The sequence below is a fragment of the Gracilinanus agilis genome, chromosome X (genome assembly GCF_016433145.1).
Source record: "Gracilinanus agilis isolate LMUSP501 chromosome X, AgileGrace, whole genome shotgun sequence".
NCBI lineage: Eukaryota > Metazoa > Chordata > Mammalia > Didelphimorphia > Didelphidae > Gracilinanus > Gracilinanus agilis.
The window spans coordinates 4001452-4021836 of NC_058136.1; the positions used below are offsets into that span (position 1 = coordinate 4001452).

Genomic DNA, 20385 nt, shown 5'->3' on the forward strand with positions numbered 1-20385 from the left:
AATGGAATTGAGATGACCTAAATATATATCGGAAGGCAAAATGGCAACTTATATGGCATTTCATACCACCCAACCATGCTTAACTCACAAAGATATATGGTGTGAGGCTTTCTAGTGAATACAAGGGAAAGATAGTCTTTAAATAGCAAATTCAGTCATAATGAATAGTTCTCAACATCCTGGCTTAAAATAATCAGTATAAGGGACTGTAAAAACACTAACGTAGAATGGATATTTCAGCTTGGAGGTGGCAAACTTTTGAGACTGGGACTGTCTAGGAGTCAGGAATCAGGAAGGTTGACCTTTAATATGTCTTAGAATAAAATTTGATTAGAAGAAATTATACTGTCATACTATTCCTTTAGTGAGAAATCATGAACCAAGAGAATTGTTCATAGAACTAAGAACTGTTTTCCTGTAAAGGGTTGCTGGTTGGGAAGAAGCCCAGGATTTTCTTGAAATCATTTTTTTAAATTAGTGAAGGCAGGGTGCTCAAGAAAGAATGGATGATTTTTTCCTAGAAAAACTAACTTCTCTCCATCGAGGCCAGTATTGTTTAAGCATTTTCAAACACGTGTGACTCTTCATTACCCCATTTGGGGCTTTTTTTGGCAGAAATACTGGAGTGGTTTGCCATTTCCTTCTCCAGATCCTTTGACAGATGAGGAAACTGAGGTAAACAGGGTTAAATGACTTGCCCAGGATCACATAGCTGATAAGTGTCTGAGACCAGATTTGAACTCAGGAAAATGAGTCTTCCTGATTCCTAACCACCTAACTGCCCTCTTTCCAGGTGTCTCTAGAATCAAATATGAATCACTATGTTTAGCTATAAAAGCCTTTCACATTCTGGCCCTAGTTTGACATGCCTGCCCCATATGACACTAAATCACATTCTGGCCCCAGTTTGACATGCCTACACCATATGACACTAAATCTCACACTGTCACCTGGTCAAACTGGCCTCCATATTTTTATATATCACTTTCTATCTCCGATCTCTGGGCCTTTGCATGGGCAAATCCAAATGCCTAGAAAATACTCTCTTCACATTATAGAGTACCTCTCATCCTTCAAGATACAAGTGAAATGCTAGCCTATATATAAAGCCTTTTCAGACCACCCCTTTCACAATCACTAGTACTTTACCTTCCTAACTTCCTCGTGTTTGTTTATTTATTCTGTATATGATTAGATATGGAATTGTTTTCTCCATGCTGAGCTATGAACCTGATTTCTCACTAACCCCACTGTGTTTTCAAGTGTTTAAGTCTCTCACTTGTTAAACTGGAAGATCCTAGAGGACAGGGTCTACCAATCAATCAATAAGATTTAATAAACACATAGTGTGTGAAAGGATACTAGGAAAATGTGCCCCGGTCCTTTCCATCAAGGAGATTACATTTTGGTGCGAAGTGAAAGAATATATGCTTATAGGTAATAGTGCTATAAAATGAGTGCAAGATAGTTTGAGGGAGAGTGCTAGGTATTGAGATCATGGATTTTGATGATAAAATCATGATCCATTTCACTCGAAGCATAAGGTGACAGTTAGTACTTCAGCTGAATTGTGAACAAAATGAGGGATTTCAAGAGAGGCTAGGAAGGAGAGCATTCCAGGCATGAGAGAGAGTGTTTCAAGAATTGAGTGTTCAATCTCACAAAGAAAGCAGTTTAGTCACACAAAAGTGCAAAGAAAAACACAATCAAATGGAAAAAATGCCAAGAACTGACAAGGGACTGTGGCCACATAGTGATCATCGGACTTAAAAAAAAATCAACCCTAAAAAGCTTGAGAATGTTTTTACATTCAGTAGGGTTTTTTTTTAAACTCTTAACTTCTGTGTATTGGCTCCTAGGTGGAAGAGTGGTGGTGCAAAGGTGGGCAATGGGGGTCAAGTGACTTGCCCAGGGTCACACAGCTGGGAAGTGTCTGAGGCTGGATTTGAACCTAGGACCTCCCGTCTCTAGGCCTGACTCTCAATCCACTGAGCTACCCAGCTGCCCCCACATTCAGTAGGTTTTGAAGTCATCCACATTGAGGGAATGATGAACTCTGATAAAGAGATTTACAGAGAAAGGAGAATTTTTTTAAAATTACAAAATTTCCCAAGGGGAGATGGAAGAAACTTGTGTCACTAGATTACCGAAGGTTAAAAAATTTATCCAATAGAGATGGAGACAAACATGCTCCAGTAGACAGGGAGCTTACCCTACTTAAACCTGATTTAAAACGTATTGTCTGCAATCAAGACTAGACTTGGGAAAGTAGACTGTACATTCAACACCTAATTTAATAAAAGTAGGGCTTCCTGATGAAAAATTGAAAAGTATATAAAAATCTCATGAACTCATTGGCCAATTGTATAAAATAGGTGACCAGAGCAAAAGGAAGACATATTGAAAACTAATAGTTGAAAGACTTAACAGATTGTAAGGCTTATTGTAGAAGTCAATCAATGTACTTATGTTACATTGTTCCAAGTATTTCACACAACACAAAATATATGAATGGTGCAATGTGTAGCTGTGGAAGGAACACAGCCAAACTTGTGCAGTTCCAAAGAATTATTAAACCAGACATCATTTACCATTTCTAACAAAATGGACAAGATAATGACCAAGGACCAAAAGTGACTAAAATGTAGACAGGGCCTAGCATTTTCTGTTTCATCTAATCTAGAAATCACAGCCTGGAACTGGAGGTGGTAGAGAACATCAAAAAGTCTGTCAGCAAATATGGAATCCTTTGACCAAATGCTCACTCATTAAGGGCATTGTTTCCCTTAGGAAACTTCCTTAAACATACCTTCAAGATTTAAATTGTCTGCCCCTAGATATAATTTAGGACAAAAGATTGAATTCATTTTGTCAGTTATAAACAAGCTTTTTGAGCATAGGTGACTGAGAGTGAAAACATTTAGTTCACAGAGCTCCTACATATATAGATATGTGGGAGCTAGATGTACAATATGTATATATGTATACACATATACCTATATCACAAATGGTGAACCTTTTAGAGACCAAGTGCCCAAAATGCTACCCTCACACCGCATGTGAGCCCCCATCCTTACCTTACCCAGACAGGGGTGGGAGGAAGCACTCCATTGAGCTGCTTGGTGGATGGGTGAGTCATGTAAGAATTGTCCTCAGTTGGGGAGAGGAGAAGCCTCCTCTGGCAGATGTGTCAGAGGTTTGCCAAAATGAACATATATTATGTATGTAATATATCTACACATACATATGTGTATATACATTACATATTGTGTGTGTGTGTGTGTGTGTGTGTGTATAAATATACACACATACATACCCACCCAACTGGAAGACAGGCCAGACCTCTTGATTCCAAATGGCCATTTGAAAAGGCTTTGAAGGAGTCCAAAAGCTTCTTCAAAATCCTAGGCCAAGAGTTGCTGCCCTTGTTTAAAGAGTGCATTGGCATTCATCTCACACTCAGGCTAAGATAAAGCACTATAACATTCTAGATAAAGGAAGCCCAGTATAACCTAGTTATATATAACCTAGCCAGTGGCTCAAGAAGGTCCAAGATTGTAATGGTCCATTGACAAGCAAGCCCATGGAGTTCAATGGATCAAAGCATCTAGCAGAGATACCCCAAGGCAGGGGTTGGCAATGTATGGCTCTCGAGCCATTTCTGGCTCCACCTCCCAACCGGCCAGTCCGGGTAAAGCCCCAGGATGTGCCCCAGGGGGCCCTTCAGCCCCCGCCCCATATTCCAGTGCCTTGCACCTCCATCCTCCTCCTTCTGCAGGCGTTTATGGCTCTAATGGCCAAAAAGGTTGCCGACCTTTGCCCTAAGGGCTTAGCAGCAAAGTGGCTTACTTGGCCTTCCTAGGGAAGTTGCCACCCAATGACAGAATGCCCCAGCCAGGTAGAAATTGCCTAGTGTCCAAGTAACATGGCTGGTCAGGCCAGCAATGGGTAAAACTACTGAGGAGCCAGCTCAATAGCAAAGTTACATGCTTGACTCGGCCCACCTGCAAGAAGATGGATCCATCCAGCCCAAACATGAAACACTCTAAAGAACAACTGCAGATAAGCTATTCATTCAGGAGAGGCTCTGTGGCTCTGAGGCACTAGCCCAATCCTGGAGTTGTGAATTGTGAATTGCCTTAGCTATAAATATTCCATCCATTCTCAGATTTCAGTTATGGGGTCTGTGTGATGAATTATTTGGAGTGAGTAACCAAACAATGGGGAATTGGGGGTAAAGAGTGGAGTAGTGTTTATATATATATACATACATACACACACACATATATAAAATCCCCATGATAATACCTTATATATATTCTAAAATACACACAAAAGTGAAATTTAAAAAGGATGAGGTAAAGATGAAGTATTTTGAAAACATTTATTCATTAATTTTTAAAACCACTTTTTTTTGTCCAGAGAGAAGGAAAGAAGAATGAAGAGGCTTCAACTGAAGTTAGGGGTTGGGGAAGATAGTATAGAGAAGATGAAGGTTAGTACCAGACAGGAAATAGTGTCAGCCAGGAAATGACTGTTACCTTCCCTCCTGTCTGACCACTGTGTTATCAGGGTAGGAGAAGGGAGAACAGAAATGCTTAAGGGCTAGGCTAGGTGAGGAATGATCACTGGCTTTCCCTCTTGGGGACAAAAGGCCTGTAATTGATTTCCAGTGTGTTATGCACTGGGCTCGGGCAATAGGTCAGCAATCTACTGAGGCACAAGGCAGAGAAAAGAGCTGCCCTCCACACTTCAAACATTCCCATGTATTTCTAGACCAGGAAGGCAGGGAATTGTCCTGGCCAATATAGTTGAAAACAATTGAGTTTCTCAGGAACTAAAGGATAGTAGAATAATCTGTAAAGAAGAAGTAGATCTTCCTCTTCTTTCCATGCAGAATGAAGCTCCATGTCACAGAAGTTACAAAACTCTTATCCAAGTTTCTAAAAACACCCACTAAATAAACTGTTTCTAGGCAACACCTGTTTTCTTTTCAAATAACAATTAGGTGCTGGCTTAGCTCAAAACAAGTGTCTTTATGTACCTAGTACCTAAATTCTTCTCTTGAAAATGTGCACAAATACCCCCACAGGGCAAACAAAATTGTATTCAGGAGTTTCTGAGCTAACGATAAAGGATAACTTTAAAAATAATAATATTTGTTTTCACTTTGCATTCATTTTGGAATATATCCCTTTTAATGTCCCTTCAACCAAGAACCAAAATACATGCACAAGAATTATCAGCATTATTAAGTAGGTCTAGGGGGAAAAGAAGGAATACATTTCAGAATGAGAAATCTATGTGAAACTACAAAATTCATAAAAAGATCTGTCTCCCAAGATGCCATACACTTGAGACTTATAGGAAAAGAACTATGGAACATGCTTTAAAGACATAAAGAATGAATTAATTAAATGATGAGATATTAATTACTTCTAGTAGGACCACACTAATATAATAGAAATACTGATACCATCTAAATTAACTTAGAGATTTAGTGTTATACCAAATAAATTACCATGCAGTTACTTTAAAGAGGCAAAAAACAATGAAAACAATTTATTTGAAGGAACAAAAGGTCTCAAATCTTAAGGGAAAAAATGTTAATATATATGTCATATATATGAATGAAAAGGAAATACCATTTCCAGGCTTCAAATTTCATTATAAAGCAATAATCATCCGAACTATTTTGTCATGGCTAAAAAATGTAAAAGCAAATTAGTGAAAGAGATGAGGTAAGCAAGAATTATGGGGGGGAAAATTAACTCATTAACTCAATATTTGATAGCCCCAAGAACAAAACACCTCAGGACTCATGTTCAACAAGAATAGTCAGAACTGAAAAGAAATTGAGGAATACTAGGGTTAGAGCAACATTGTACACCATATGCCACAAAAAATTTAAAAGCATATTCTACTTCAACAAGTTGAGAAGCATTTATGAAATGCCTATTATGTACATGGCAGTGATCTAAACTTTGGGCATACAAAGAAAGTGTTGCGGAAAAAAACAGACAGGGGGGCAGCTAGGTAACTCTGTGGATTGAGAGCCAGGCCTAAAGACGGGAGGTCCTAGGTTCAAATCTGGCCTCAGACACTTCCCAGCTACGTGACCCTGGGCAAGTCACTTAACCCCCATTGCCCAGCCCTTACCGCAACCAATCCACAGTATTGATTCTAAGATGGAAGGCAAGGGTTTTTTTTTAAATAGGCACTTTATATATACTGTCAATGGAGTTATGATTGCTCCATCAGTTCTGGAAAGCAATTGGGAATTATCTTAAAACGTAACTAAAACTTCAATACACTTTAACCCCGATGCCCCCACTGCTGGGCATAGGCACAGAAGGTAGAAAGAAAGGTTCCACAGATATAAAGATACATAGCAGCACTTTTTGTAGTAGCAAAGATAGGGTACAAGACTAGATGTGTGAACTCCCAAATGAGGAAATCCAATGTGAAGTGGTCGGACAGAGTAGGTTCAAACATGGAAAATTCATGAAGGATCTTATTGAGGAAAAAAGGAAGCTATATTATTGCAAAAGGCAGAGGACTAGTCCCAGGAAGGGTCTAGTACCTTGTCAGTTGGGTGAGGAGTTTTTATTTGGTATTAGTGTACCTGGACTCAGGTAAATGGGTTGAGGGTTTCCTAGAACAGCTAGAAAAACAGAATGCTTATGATTGTCTCCTTCTACATGCTTGGGGTACAGACTGAAATGGTTGCCAGGCACCAATGGTACAAGGGGAAAACAAGATCCCTGCAGTAACCCCCTTTTACATGCTTTGAACATAGCCTGAGATGGCTGCCAGGCATGAAGGGAATGGTCATATAGGTTGGCACCTTCTCTGCAACTTATCTTCCTAGAGAGATGCTTAGAACTTGGGGTTGGGTACCGAGAATGAATTACCCAGGGACACACAGGCAGTATTGGTCAGAGTTGAGACTTCAGAGCAGATCTTCTCAACAAAGCTCTCCATCCATTCCATCATGCTTTACCAGCATTAAAAAAACTGGAAACCAAGAGGATGTAGGTTGACTAGCATATAGCTAAGCAATGTATAGTACATGGATGTAAATGGAAATATTCCATCCTAAGAAATTATGAATCTAAAGGGTCCATCAGAAAGGCAGAAGAAGACAGGAACTGATTCAGAGTCAAACAAGCACAGCCATGAAATCAATTAGGTCAATGTAAAGGGAAAGAAGAAAAGGAATCTGCACATTGAAGAATTATGAGGGCCACACTTGACCACTGAGAAGTGTTGATCTCAGTCTAGATCTCAGAAACCATCTAGTAAAGCTAATTCATTTTATATATGAATACAGTGAGGCTCAAAGAGAAATGACTTTTCAAAAGTCACACAAGATTAAGTCTTATGACACTCAGCAGATCAAGGAAGCTGGACATTATATTGAAGCTATGGGAAGGACTGAGCAAAAGGGCAAGAGAATGGAAAATTAATAACTGTAAACAAATTCAAATTGGAAAGGGAAAAGTTAGCTAGATGTGGTGGTGATTCCTGCTACTGGGGAAAAGCTGAGGCTGGTCAATTAGGTGAGTTTGGGAATTATGAGTTACTAATGGGCCTAAGCTAATCGGATATCCATATTTGTTCTGTCATCAATATGGTAATTGCTAGGGATCTCAAGGGCAAGAGAGGAGAGAATTGGCCTGAGTTGGAAATGGAGCAAGACAAAGCTTCCATACTGACCAGCAGTGATATTGAGCTGTGAGATGCTGTTGTACTTCCAGCCTCAGCAAGACAGAGAGACTCAAGTGGCAAAAAAGAAAAAAAAAACAAGTTTAAAGGAGCCAGCCAAACTCAGACATATCAATCAAGTAGCACCCAGAGGTGTCAAATGGTTGCTTGTTTAGGGATTGAAGTCTGTAGGCATGGTCAATAAAGATACAGGGAAGAAGGCTTATCATTAGTGCTCTCCATTCTGTTCTCAGGAGGACATTTTTTAAAATCATAAGATCCTGATGAAATCTCATCTTGTGACATTGAGCCCCATGTTCTGGTCTAGGCCTATCATGCTTGGCCTAGCTGCAGAAACCACCTGTTCTTATTATGGCATGGCCTGAGAGGCTGGGGTATAGCTTTCAGTTTTAATTTCTTTTATTTGGGGGTTTGTATTCTTTTTAATAGAGTTCCTTTACTTCTGTGACAGCAACTATCATGCCAAAGAATGAGACTCCAACAAAAACCTCCAACATGAGCAGCCCAGAAAAGAAGAAATGTGGAATAGGTACTATAACTCAAGACAGAACTACACCAAATAAACTAAACAGCAATCATTATCCAAAGAGAAGTGCAAGGATGATGACATGTATGGACTGATTTGGAAATAACAGCAAAGGACAAAGACTTCCTATATGATTGGGAAGGAGATATTGTGAAGAAAAGCACTACAATATAAAACTCAATCATTATTATATGTAAAGGCTCCCAAATCCCAACAAAGACAAAAGCAGTTTTTTGAACCATTTTCATTCATCAGTAATACTGCACTGATGTCCATTTTACACATTTAAAAATCCATTAGTTTGTGGGTTTATGTCTGCATACACAAATGTATATCTGCTCTGCAACTTAAGAATTTTCTATTTAGGTTCAGCTTCAAACTTAAATAGAAAAGGAGCCACATAATCATATGTAAGAATCACTTCAGGCCAGATACTGAATTAGAAAACCACATATTAAGATTATCTATGTTCTACTGTATTTTTTATTTGGTTTCCTAAAAAGTTTGCCAATTATATTATTTGGTTGGGCAGTACTCAAGAGTGTTGTAGGCCACATGTCCGTGGGTGGCTTGGACAGCAGATCTGGCACCTCTGGTCTAGAATACTGCTAGATAAAATCTAGGCTCATAGGGACAGCAAGTGACATAGATGGAACCAAGGTATTACGACTATAGCAAATAAGGCTCCCTATGAACTCATCCTTGTCCCTGAAAAAATCATAGAGTCATGCCCCACAAAGAGCTCAGCAGCAACAACTTTAGCCATGAAGACCTACACCTTAATAGGCAGGATCAAAGGTTAAATCCCACTATTCACAGAATAGCCTGTCTAGGAGGGGGATAGAAAGAGCAATACAAACAATTCCCCTTGGGACTTCTTTTGCACCTTTTGGAGTTGACTAAAACCATTCCAAAATGATGGACAGCTTTTTTCCCCAAGTGGGTTTATGTGCCCCCTTCTAGAAGTCAAACTCAATGCTTAGTTAGTCTTGAAAAAATCATGGGAGTTTTAAATCCTTGAACATGCTGCCATCCATGCAGAATTGCAATAATATTTTCTTAATGCTAATCTGCTTGTGTTCCTGTAAGTTTATAAATAACATGATGGAGTTTTTTCCATAGATTAAATACTACTAGTTCTCTTTACATAGCTTTATGCAGTCTAAGTTTGAATGAAATAAAATGAACGGTTCTGTAAGCCAAAGTCACAGTAGAGAACTCAAAAGATGAACCCCAATCCCATTTTACATGTCCACAATGTTGGGTTTAGACTTTGCCTTTTTATCTGCTACTGTTCAGAATGTTCACTTAATAAACTTTCAGTTTTTCTCTCCCAAATAATGGCTCCCTGCCTAAAAGATTTATTTCTTTAGCTAAATTAACTGAACAAAAATAAGCAACACTAGGGGATTTAAGGAGCCAATTCTCTCTTAAGTGGAAAATAAATTGAACACAAGTTAAACTGAATAGCTAAGTTTTCTTATTCTTTTTTCTTTTCATTTTTTAAAGTAAAAATTCAAAGGCACCAGAGAAAAAGATATGAACTCCATTGAGCTCTACTTCCTAGCTTAGGGCCAGTCAAATTGTGGCCCAGGAGTGGTCAATAAGACACACAAGATGATATATACCAATCAAGTCAAACAACTAACCCACTCTCTCTCCTTAGACACTGACAGAGACAGGCCAGGAATGATGCGTCTAGGGCAGTGATGGGCAAACTTTTGAAAGAGGGGGCCAAAGGAAAGGAAATGCTCATCTGTCAGTCTGATTCTAAGACAGATCTTTCGAAGTTTCATTGTATTGTATCCTACTCATTGTATTTGTCAGATTAGGAATAATGTCGAGTGGCCGGATAGAACATTTCAGTGGGCTGCATCTGGCCTGCAGGCTGTAGTTTGCCCATCACTGGTCTAGGGAATAATGATAATACATAATGGCATTAAAGAAAAGGCATCAACATCTGCTTTGCTGCTGCTCCCTACGGACCATGGGATTCTTCCATCCAACACAACCGAAATCTTCCATGGGTGTCAGCTCTCCCATTAGAAATGGGAGCTCCTTGAGCATCTGCCTTTCCAGTTTATATCACCAGCATTCAGCCACTGTGCTTTGCACATAGTAATAGCTTTAGAAATGCCTTATTCATTTGCCATTCATTTGTTCACCATGCTAAATAAACAATAGATCATCATCTATATAGACATGGATTATTGAAAAGGTTACACAGTAATAGAAACATTAGTCAAGGATTCCAAAGAACAAAGAACAATAGGATGAAATTGGTAGTGAAAATGAAGTCAGTTCAAACTAGGAGGGTACAATGAAAAGAGTTGTAGATATCAAATCCCAAGATACAAGTTTAAATTCTAGAATTTTCTACTTGCTCAATTTAGATAACCTTGGGCAACTTAACTTCCAGTGCCTCAGATTTCTCTTCTACAAAATGAGGGGGTTGGACTAAATAGCCATGAAGATACCTTCCAGTTCCAGATTTGTATCACGATTTGTAACCATGGGCAAGCCCTTCCCAAGCAATGGGTTTCTGTTTCCTTATCTATAAAGTGAGAGGACTGAAAGAATTCTATTTCTCAATCTGCAAGCCTATGACAAAATTCCTACCTTTAACCTTCTTGTCATCGATTCTTTCCTGATGAAAATGATTACCACTGCATTTGCTGTGCAGACTCATGGTCCCTTTCTTCTGAAAAATAGTCTCCCTTTCCATCCTTTTGACCCTACTCAGCTTCTTGTACAACCTTCTCTAGTTCGTTTCTTTCAGTATAAGTTCATTTTATCACTATCGGCCACCTTCTCCAAGATTTTCATTACACTGTTCTCTGTGTCTCTCAGTTTAATCTCTACTGCTACAAGCCAGTTTTTTCCTCTTTTTTATTTAGAATATTTTTCCATGGTTACATGATTCATGATCTCCCCATCTTTCCTCCCCCTTCCCAAAGCTGACAAGCAGTTCCACTGGTTATACATGTATCATTGTTCAAAACCTATTTCCGTGTTATTCATATCTTCAGTAGCACAATCCTTTCACATTCAAACCCCAATCACATTCCCATCACATTACATGATCGATCACATATTTTTCTAATGCATTTTGATTTTCACAGTTCTTTCTCTGGATGTGGACAGCATTCTTTCTCACAGGTTCCTCTGAAATGTCCTGGGTCATTGCATTACTGCTAGTAGAAAAGTCCATTACATTCAATTGTGCCATAATGTATCAGTGTCTGTGTACAATGTTCTCCTGGTTCTGCTCCTTTCTCTCTGCATCAATTGCTGAAGGTCTTTCCAGTTCACATGGAATTCCTCCAATACATTATTCCTTTGAGCACAATAGTATTCCATCACCAACATATACCAGTCTGTTCAGTCATTCCCCAATTGATGGACATCCCCTCATTTTCCATTTCTTTTGCTCCCACAAAGAGCGCGCCTATAAATATTTTTATGTAAGTTTTTTTCCCTTATTACCTCTTTGAAGAGAAACTCAGCAGTGGTATGGCTCGGTCAAAAGGTGGACATTCTTTTTTTGTTTGTTTTTTAAACATTTATTAATATCTATTTTTTAGAAAAGTTAACATGGTTAAATAATTCATGCTCTTACTTCCCCCTTCACCCCCCGAGGTCCCCCACCCATGGTTGATGCATATTTCCACTAGTTTTAACATGTGTCATTGATCAAGACCTATTTCCAAATTGTTGATAGTTACATTGGTGTGTTAGTTTCGAGTCTACATCCCCAATCATGTCCGCATCAACCCATTTGTTCAAGCAGTTGCTTTTCTTCTGTTTCCACTCCTGTAGTTCTTCCTCTGAATGTGGGCAGCGTTCTTTTCCATAAGTCCCTCAGAATTGTCCTGGGTCATTGCATTGCTGCTGGTTCAGAGGTCCATTACATTCGATTTTACCACAGTGTATTGGTCTCTGTGTACAATGTTCTTCTGGCTCTACTCCTTTTGGTCTGCACCAATTCCTGGAGGTCTTCCCAGTTCACATGGAATTCCTCCAGTATATTATTCCTTTGAGCACAATAGTATTCCATCACCAGCATATACCACAATTTGTTCAGCCATTCCCCAATTGAAGGACATACCCTCATTTTCCAGTTTTTTGCCACCACAAAAAGCGCAGCTATAAATATTTTCGTACAATTCTGTTCATCTATGATCTCTTTGGGGTACAAACCCAGCAATGGTATGGCTGGATCAAAGGGCAAGCATTCTTTTATAGCCCTTTGAGCATGATTCCAAATTGCCATCCAGAATGGTTGAATCAGTTCACAACCCCACCAGCAATGCATTAATGTCCCAATTTTGCCACATCCCCTCCAGCATTCATTACTCTCCCCTTCTTTCATTTTAGCCAATCTGCTAGGTGATACCTCAGAGTTGTTTTGATTTGCATTTCTCTATTAGAGATTTAGAACATTTTCTCATGTGCTTACTCATACTTTTGATTTCTTTTTCTGAAAATTGCCTATTCATGTCTCTTGCCCATTTATCAATTGGGGAATGGCTTGATTTTTTATACAATTGCTTTAACTCCTTGTATATTTGAGTAATTAGACCCCTGTCAGAGTTTTTTGTTATAAAGATTTTTTCCCAATTTGTTGTTTCCCTTCTGATTTTGGCTACGGTGTTTTTGTTTGTACAAAAGCTTTTTAGTTTGATATAATCAAAACAATTTATTTTACATTTTGTAATTTTCTCTAACTCTTGCTTGGTTTTAAAATCTTTCTTTTCCCAGAGATCTGACAAGTAAACTATTCTATGTTCACTTAACTTATTTATAGTTTCCCTCTTTATATTCAAGTCATTCACCCATTCTGAATTTATCTTGGTGTAGGGTGTGAGATATTGATCTAAACCTAATCTCTCCCATATTGTTTTCCACATTTCCCAGCAGTTTTTGTCAAATAGTGGATTTTTGTCCCAAAAGTTGGGCTCTTTGTGTTTATCATACACTGTCTTGCTGACGTCACTTACCCCAAGTCTATTCCACTGATCCTCCCTTCTCTCTCTTAGCCAGTACCATACCGTTTTGATGACAGCTGCTTTATAGTATAGTTTAATATCTGGTACTGCTAGGCCCCCTTCCTTCATATTTTTTCATTATTTCCCTTGATATTTTTGATCTTTTGTTATTCAAGATGAACTTTGTTATAGTTTTTCCTAATTCAGTAAAAAAGATTTTTGGTAGTTTGATAGCTATGGCGCTAAATAGGTAAATTAATTTGGGTAGAATGGTCATTTTTATTATGTTAGCTCGTCCTACCCATAAGCAATCAATATTTTTCCAATTGTTTAGATCTAGTTTTAATTGTTTGGAAAGTGTTTTGTAGTTGTTTTTGTATAATTCCTGTGCTTCTTTTGGTAGATAGATTTCCAAGTATTTTGTATTGTCTAGGGTGATTTTAAATGGTGTTTCTCTTTCTACCTCTTGCTGCTGTGTTGTGTTGGAAATACATAGAAATGCTCATGATTTATGTGTATTTATTTTATATCCTGCAACTTTGCTAAAGTTGTTGATTATTTCTACAAACTTCTTAGTTGATTCTCTAGGATTTTTTTAAGTACAACATCATATCATCTGCAAAGAGTGATAGCTTAGTCTCCTCCTTGCCTATTTTGATAACTTCAATTTCTTTTTCTTCTCTAATTGCTACTGCTAGAAACTAGTACAATGTTAAATAATAGAGGAGATAATGGGCATCCTTGTTTCACTCCTGATCTTATTGGAAAGGCTTCTAATTTATCCCCATTTCATATGATGCTTGTTGATGGTTTTAGGTATATACTGTTTATTATTTTTAGGAAAGGTCCTATACTTTCCTATACTTTCCAGGGTTTTCAATAGGAATGGGTGCTGTATTTTGTCAAGGCTTTTTCAGCATCTATTGAGATAACCATGTGATTTTTGTTTGTTAGCTTGTTGATATAGTCAATTATGTGGATGGTTTTCCTAATGTTGAACCATCCTTGCATTCCTGGTATAAATCCCACCTAATCAAGGCGCCAAACTCTCTCCTTTATACTTTCTCCGATGCCTCCCACAAAGGAAGTGGGAATTGGTTGTAAAAGGGAGTTCTGGGAGTTGTAGTCTTCCAAGGCTTATAACAATTCCAAATGACACAATAGCATAATAAAAATTTGACCCCATGGTGGATGATCCTCTTGATCACTTGCTGGAGTCTCTTTGCTAATATTCTATTTAAAATTTTTGCGTCTATGTTCATTAGGGAGATTGGTCTGTAGTTTTCTTTCTCTGTTTTTGATCTCCCTGGCTTTGGAATCAGTACCATATTTGTGTCATAAAATGAATTTGGTAGGACTCCTTCTTTGCTTATTATATCAAATTATTTGTATAGTATTGGGATTAGTTGCTCTTTGAATGTCTGATAGAATTCACTTGTGAATCCATCAGGCCCTAGCGATTTTTTCTTAGGGAGGTCTTTGATGGCTTGTTCAATTTCTTTTTCTGATATGGGATTATTTAGGTATTCTATTTCTTCTGCTGTTAATCTAGGCAATTTGTATTTTTGTAAATATTCATCCATATCTCCTAGATTGCTATATTTATTGCCATATAATTGGGCAAAATAGTTTTTAATGATTGCCTTAATTTCCCCTGCATTACAGGTGAGGTCTCCCTTTTCATCTTTGATACTGTCAATTTGGTTTTCTTCTTTCCTTTTTTTAAATCAGATTGACTAGTACTTTATCTATTTTATCTGTTTTTTTCAAATTACCAGCTTCTAGTCTTATTTATTAATTCAATAGTTCTTTTACTTTTGATTTTATTAATTTCTCCCACAGCATCCATCCCTTCTAATTTAATTTTCATCTGGGGATTTTTAATTTGCTCGCTTTCTATTTTTGTAAGGTGCATGCCCAATTCATTAATCTCTGCCCTCCCTTGTTGTTGTCAAATGTGCTCAGTAATTCTATTGAACATCATTTCATAAATACAAAATATCATACATATGTATAATCAGAAAAAGAGAGAGGTCATTTGTAGTTATAAATAAAAGATAAGAAGCAGGCAACCCAAGTGTTGCAGTAGTATGTCAAATATTTAAAGACTCAGAGAAAGACCTCTATCTATAATTTGGAGGAATGGGAAGGCAAAGAATAATCTATGGGAGACTTCAGGATGGTCATGGATAAAAATTATTCAGGATGAGAAGGCATGGATAGATTGTCATCTGTGCTGGTAAAGGGAGTATTTCAGTAAGTAAGTAGAAGGAATAAAATTCTGCAATTATTAGAAGTGAGCTATATAGAGAAATTATTTTGTAAAAATTATCTCTACTACTGCTATCTAGTACTGGGAGCATTTAACTGAAGTCTGGACACAATATATAGCAGTACCTTGTTTTACATGAACTCAGTACATGAATTCAAATATATACAATTGGCAATCAAAAAATTAAGGTAGAAAAATATGTAGAATAAAAAATTTTAATTATGTGCTAAATCCATGCCATTTTCACAAGCAGCATACAGTCTCATAGCAGTTTGCTCAATCATGCTAATTCTCACTCTGAGATGCATTAATGCGAATCATTAGATTGTTTTGCACCAAACATTAATTCCCACATCAGTCTCTGTCCAGCATTCTCACTTGTAACAAGTCATGTCTGCAACAGCGTCATATTTCTTTGTTTATAAACACTATTTAGTTATTAATAGCCAAAAGCACATAACTAGTGATGTTGGTAGCTCTAATAAACTTAAGTCATCAAGTGCCTAGGTATGTTTATAAATAAGAAATATTTATTAAATAATGGAATCACCCTTATGTGTGATTTTCACTTTATGCAATGGGTATTGGAACATAATGATCACATAAAATGAGCTCCTACTGTATATTCTATTCTATCAATGACTTAACATGGATTTATACAAGTCATTTTTTTCTTTTCCCATGAGGTGGAAGTAGCTTTCTGAGCCTTAATAAGTTTTTTAATATGTTTGAGAAAGCTGAGGACAAAGACTTACCCTAAACTTTATTTTTGGTTTTTGTACTTCTGTAGAGGTCTCTGATTTTTCCTCTTCTTTCTGCTCTTCTGTTTCTTGTATTTCACTGGAATCACTATCTGAATCAGATGACTTTGTTTCCGCTGGGGTACCAAGTACTTCACTACTATTACTAGAAAGGGGATCTCCAACTTGTGAAACAAAATCCTCAGGCTTCTCCCATTTGGGTTCTGTTCCAATACATTTTAATATAGTATTTCAAAAAATTAACTTAACATGAAAATGTATAACTATTTAAACTTAAAACTATCTATAAAAATGCATAAACTAACTCCTTCCTTTTGTGTTCCCTTCCATTGTCTTTGTCCATTCATCTTGATTTCTTCTTATATACTTATAATCAATGTACATATTGACATTCAAGTTTTTCTTAATCTTACATTATTTCACTATTAAACCTTTAGATAGTTCTTTATATTCCTTATATTTCATTCTTAATTATAGTGTCATGTTGTGTTTAATTGACACACACTGTTGACCTATTCAACCATTAGGTTTCATACTAATGACACTAGCATTATTGAAATCACAGATTTTCTCCATAAGTAACTCTCAGAGTATCATTTGAGTCCAGAAAGTTATCATAAATGTTCATGGTCTACAATTCTTCTACTCTCCTGGTGATCCTTCTCTGGAAGTGATCTAGCCTGTCCATATTCTTCTTAAAATGCAAGGCCAGGAACTGAAGAGTCAGACTAGGTCTGACTATACCAGGACTGTCATTTCCCTTGTTTTGAACACCATGCCTCAATTAGTGCAGCCCAAATTATATGGTTTTTTTTTGTTTCTATGCCATATTATTTGGTTTCTACATCATATGTACTTATATCACATTGAAGTTAACTAAAATTTCCAGAATTTATCATATGACTGGGCTACAATATGCATCAATGAGATCATAGATTCATCAAAATAATGGAATCCAGATAGACAAAAAAGATTCTGGGAAATGCTTCACTGAAATCCAGGCATTCTAAGTCTAGAACATTCTTCTGCTCTCAGTTTGGTAACACCTGTTTCTGTATTATAATAATAGGTGTAACCATCTTCACTTAAGCTTTCTATCCAGAGAGGCATTGCTGTTTTCTTACTGAATTTTCCTTGGAATCCTTCAGGTTTTCCCCACTGAGATTCTCCTGTAATGGTATTATAATAGTGACGGTAACCCTCAGAAGACATGCCTTCTACCCATTTGGCAGCTCCTACTGCATTTATGTTGGAAAGGTCTTTTTTTCTCTTTTTCTTTTCCTTCTTCTGACTTGATACTGAGATGGATGGGGCAGTGTTGGTTACTTGTGGCGTGTTATATTCTGTAACTTCTGAACTGATTCCAAGCCTTTTCAAATTTTCTTGGTATGCTTTAAGGGCAGCTGCCTCCATTGCTGCGAACTCCTTTGATATTTTTTCTTCTTCTTTTGCCTTTTCTAAGCTTTTCTGTTTAATCTCAATGATTCTTTTGGCCACATTTTCCTTATGGTTCTTTCCTTGCTCATGAAATTCAACACTAGGCCTATTGTCTGTTATCCAGCATTGCAATAATCACAGAATTTCTTTGGTTGTGATTTCCAGTAGTGGGCCATGGTGGCTGCAGCGGCGTAGTGACTCTGGCTCCTCCCTCAGGCTCACGGGAGGGTCAGCTGTATATTTGGAATTGGGAAGATGCCATTTAAAAGTATGTTATATATTTTCTATGGACATGTGAGAGACTTTGAAACTACATTTCCCATGATTCCTGATGGTAAACAGGAAGTATGATGATGTAAGAGAGGGGATAAGTCTCCAGGGGGAGGAGGAAGTGGCCCTCTTAGCTACGTGAGCTCGCTATAGGAAAGGTAAAAATGGCTGAGGCAATGTGAATTCTTACAGGCCCATGGTCTAATAATTTTATCCCTATCAGCATGGCTTTAATTAAACTACTAATTTCTATTATTATATCAGTCTTTATCATTTTTAATCGTAACACAGCGCACGCGGAGTTCACAGGACCCTGCCTGCCTCGAGGCCCAAGGCAGCCCGGGAAAAGTCCCCTAATTTGTTTATATATGCACTCAAGGATATAAATTTCCCTCTGAGTACTGCCTTGGCTGCATCCCACAGAATTTGGTAGGATGTCTCTTCATTGTCATTCTCTTCAATGAAATTGTTGATTGTTTCTATGATTTCTTCTTTGACTAGCTGGTTTTGGAGAATCATATTATTTAATTTCCAATTAGTTTTTGATTTGCCTGTCTAGGAGCCTTTACAAATTATTATTTTTATTGCATTATGATCTGAGAAGGTTACATTTATTATTTCTGCTCTTTTACATTTGTTTGCAATGTTTCTATGCCCTATTATATGGCCGATCTTGGTGAATGTACCATGTGCAGCTGAAAAGAAGGTATATTCCTTTTTGTTCCTAATTATTTTTCTCCACATATCTTTTAAATCTAATTTTCTAGGACTTCATCCATCTTTCTTATTTATTTTTTGGTTTGATTTATCTAGATGTGAAAGAGGGATATTTAGATCTCCCACTAGTATGGTTTTAATATCTATTTCCTTCTTGAGATCTGCCAGTTTCTCCTTTACAAATCTGGTTGCTATGCCACTTGGTGCATACATATTGAGCAATGTTATTTCCTCATTGTTTATACTGCCTTTAATCGGGATGTAATAACCTTCCCTGTCTTTTTAAATCATATCTATTTTTACTTTGGCTTTGTCAGAAATCACAATAGCCACTCCTGCCTTCTTTTTCTCATTTGAGGCCCAAAGGATTTTGCTCAAGCCCTTTACCTTAAACCTGTGTATGTCCACCGGCCTCATATGTGTTTCTTGTAGACAACATATGATAGGATTTTGGTTTCTCATCCACTCTGCTATTTGCTTCCTTTTTATGGGCGAGTTCATCCCATTCACATTCAGAGTTATAATTATCAGTTGTGTATTCGCCGACATTCTGGTATCCTCTCCTAGTTCTACCCCTTCTTCTTACACTATTTCCTTTTAAACCAGTGGTTTAGTATGTGCCAGTATACCTTGTCCCCTCCCTTGATTTACTTCCCTTTTACCCCCTCCCTTTTTATTCCCCTATTTTTATTTTTAAGGCCTAATGAATTCCCTCCTCCTCCTTCTACCCCCCCCTTTTTATCTCCCCACTGCCCTGCTCCCCTTGGTTTATCCCTTCTGACTTTCTCAGTAGGGTTAGATAGAGTTTTATATCCCAATGGATAAAGCTACTCTTCCCTCTCAGGGTTAATTACCCTGAGAGTAAGGTTTAAATATTACCTCTTAATGCTCTCTTCCTCTCCTTCTGATAATGGTATTCATCCCTTCCCCTTCCCATGCCCTCTTCTTGTGTAACAGATTATCCTATTTTTCTTATTCATTCAAGTTTCTCTTGGTGTCCTCTAAGATTCACCTCCCTCTTTCCCACCCCCATATCATCTTAGACCATTTAGTATTCCAATCTCTCCCTATGAGTAATTCTTCTAATTACTATAATAGAGAATACCTTAATAGTGAATAGAGTTCACTACAGAGAAGTACAGATAACATTTCTCCACATAGGAATACCAATAATTAGATCATATTGAAGCCCATAAAGAAGCAAATTTAAAAAAATACGAGTTTTCTTTCTTTCCCCTCTGTTTCTTATTTAACTTTTCATGTTTCTCTTGATTTTTGTGGTTGGATATCGAACTTTCCATTTAGTCCTGGTCTTTTCTGTGCAAATACTTGGAAATCTTCTATCTTGTTGAATGTCCAAACTTTCCCCTGGAAGTATATAGTCAGTTTTGATGTGTAGATGATCCTTGGTTGTAGACCCAGTTCTCTTGCCTTTCTGAATATCATATTCCAAGCCTTGCGGTCTTTTAGTGTGGAGGCTGCCAGATCCTGTGTGATCCTGATTGGTGCTCCTTGATATCTGAATTGTCTCTTTCTGGCTTCTTGTACAATTTTTTCTTTTAGTTGGAAGCTCTTGAATTTGGCTATTATATTCCTGGGGGTTGCCTTTTCTGGGTCCAGTGTAGAGGGTGATCTATGGATCCTTTCAATGTCTATATTGCCCTCTTGTTGTAGAACTTCAGGGCA

General features: G+C 37.6%; 1 protein-coding gene across 1 annotated transcript in view; it reads right to left on the reverse strand.

The window, feature by feature from the left end:
* The window catches only part of LOC123253465 (WW domain-binding protein 4-like), an 80713-nt gene extending 62708 nt beyond the window's left edge, over positions 1-18005 (reverse strand). The window contains 3 exon segments of the mRNA XM_044682655.1: positions 16270-16478; positions 17322-17840; positions 17843-18005. Of these exon segments, the coding sequence (XP_044538590.1) occupies positions 16270-16478; positions 17322-17840; positions 17843-17888 (774 nt within the window). The 5' untranslated portion in view covers positions 17889-18005.
* Between the last annotated feature and the right edge of the window lie 2380 nt (positions 18006-20385).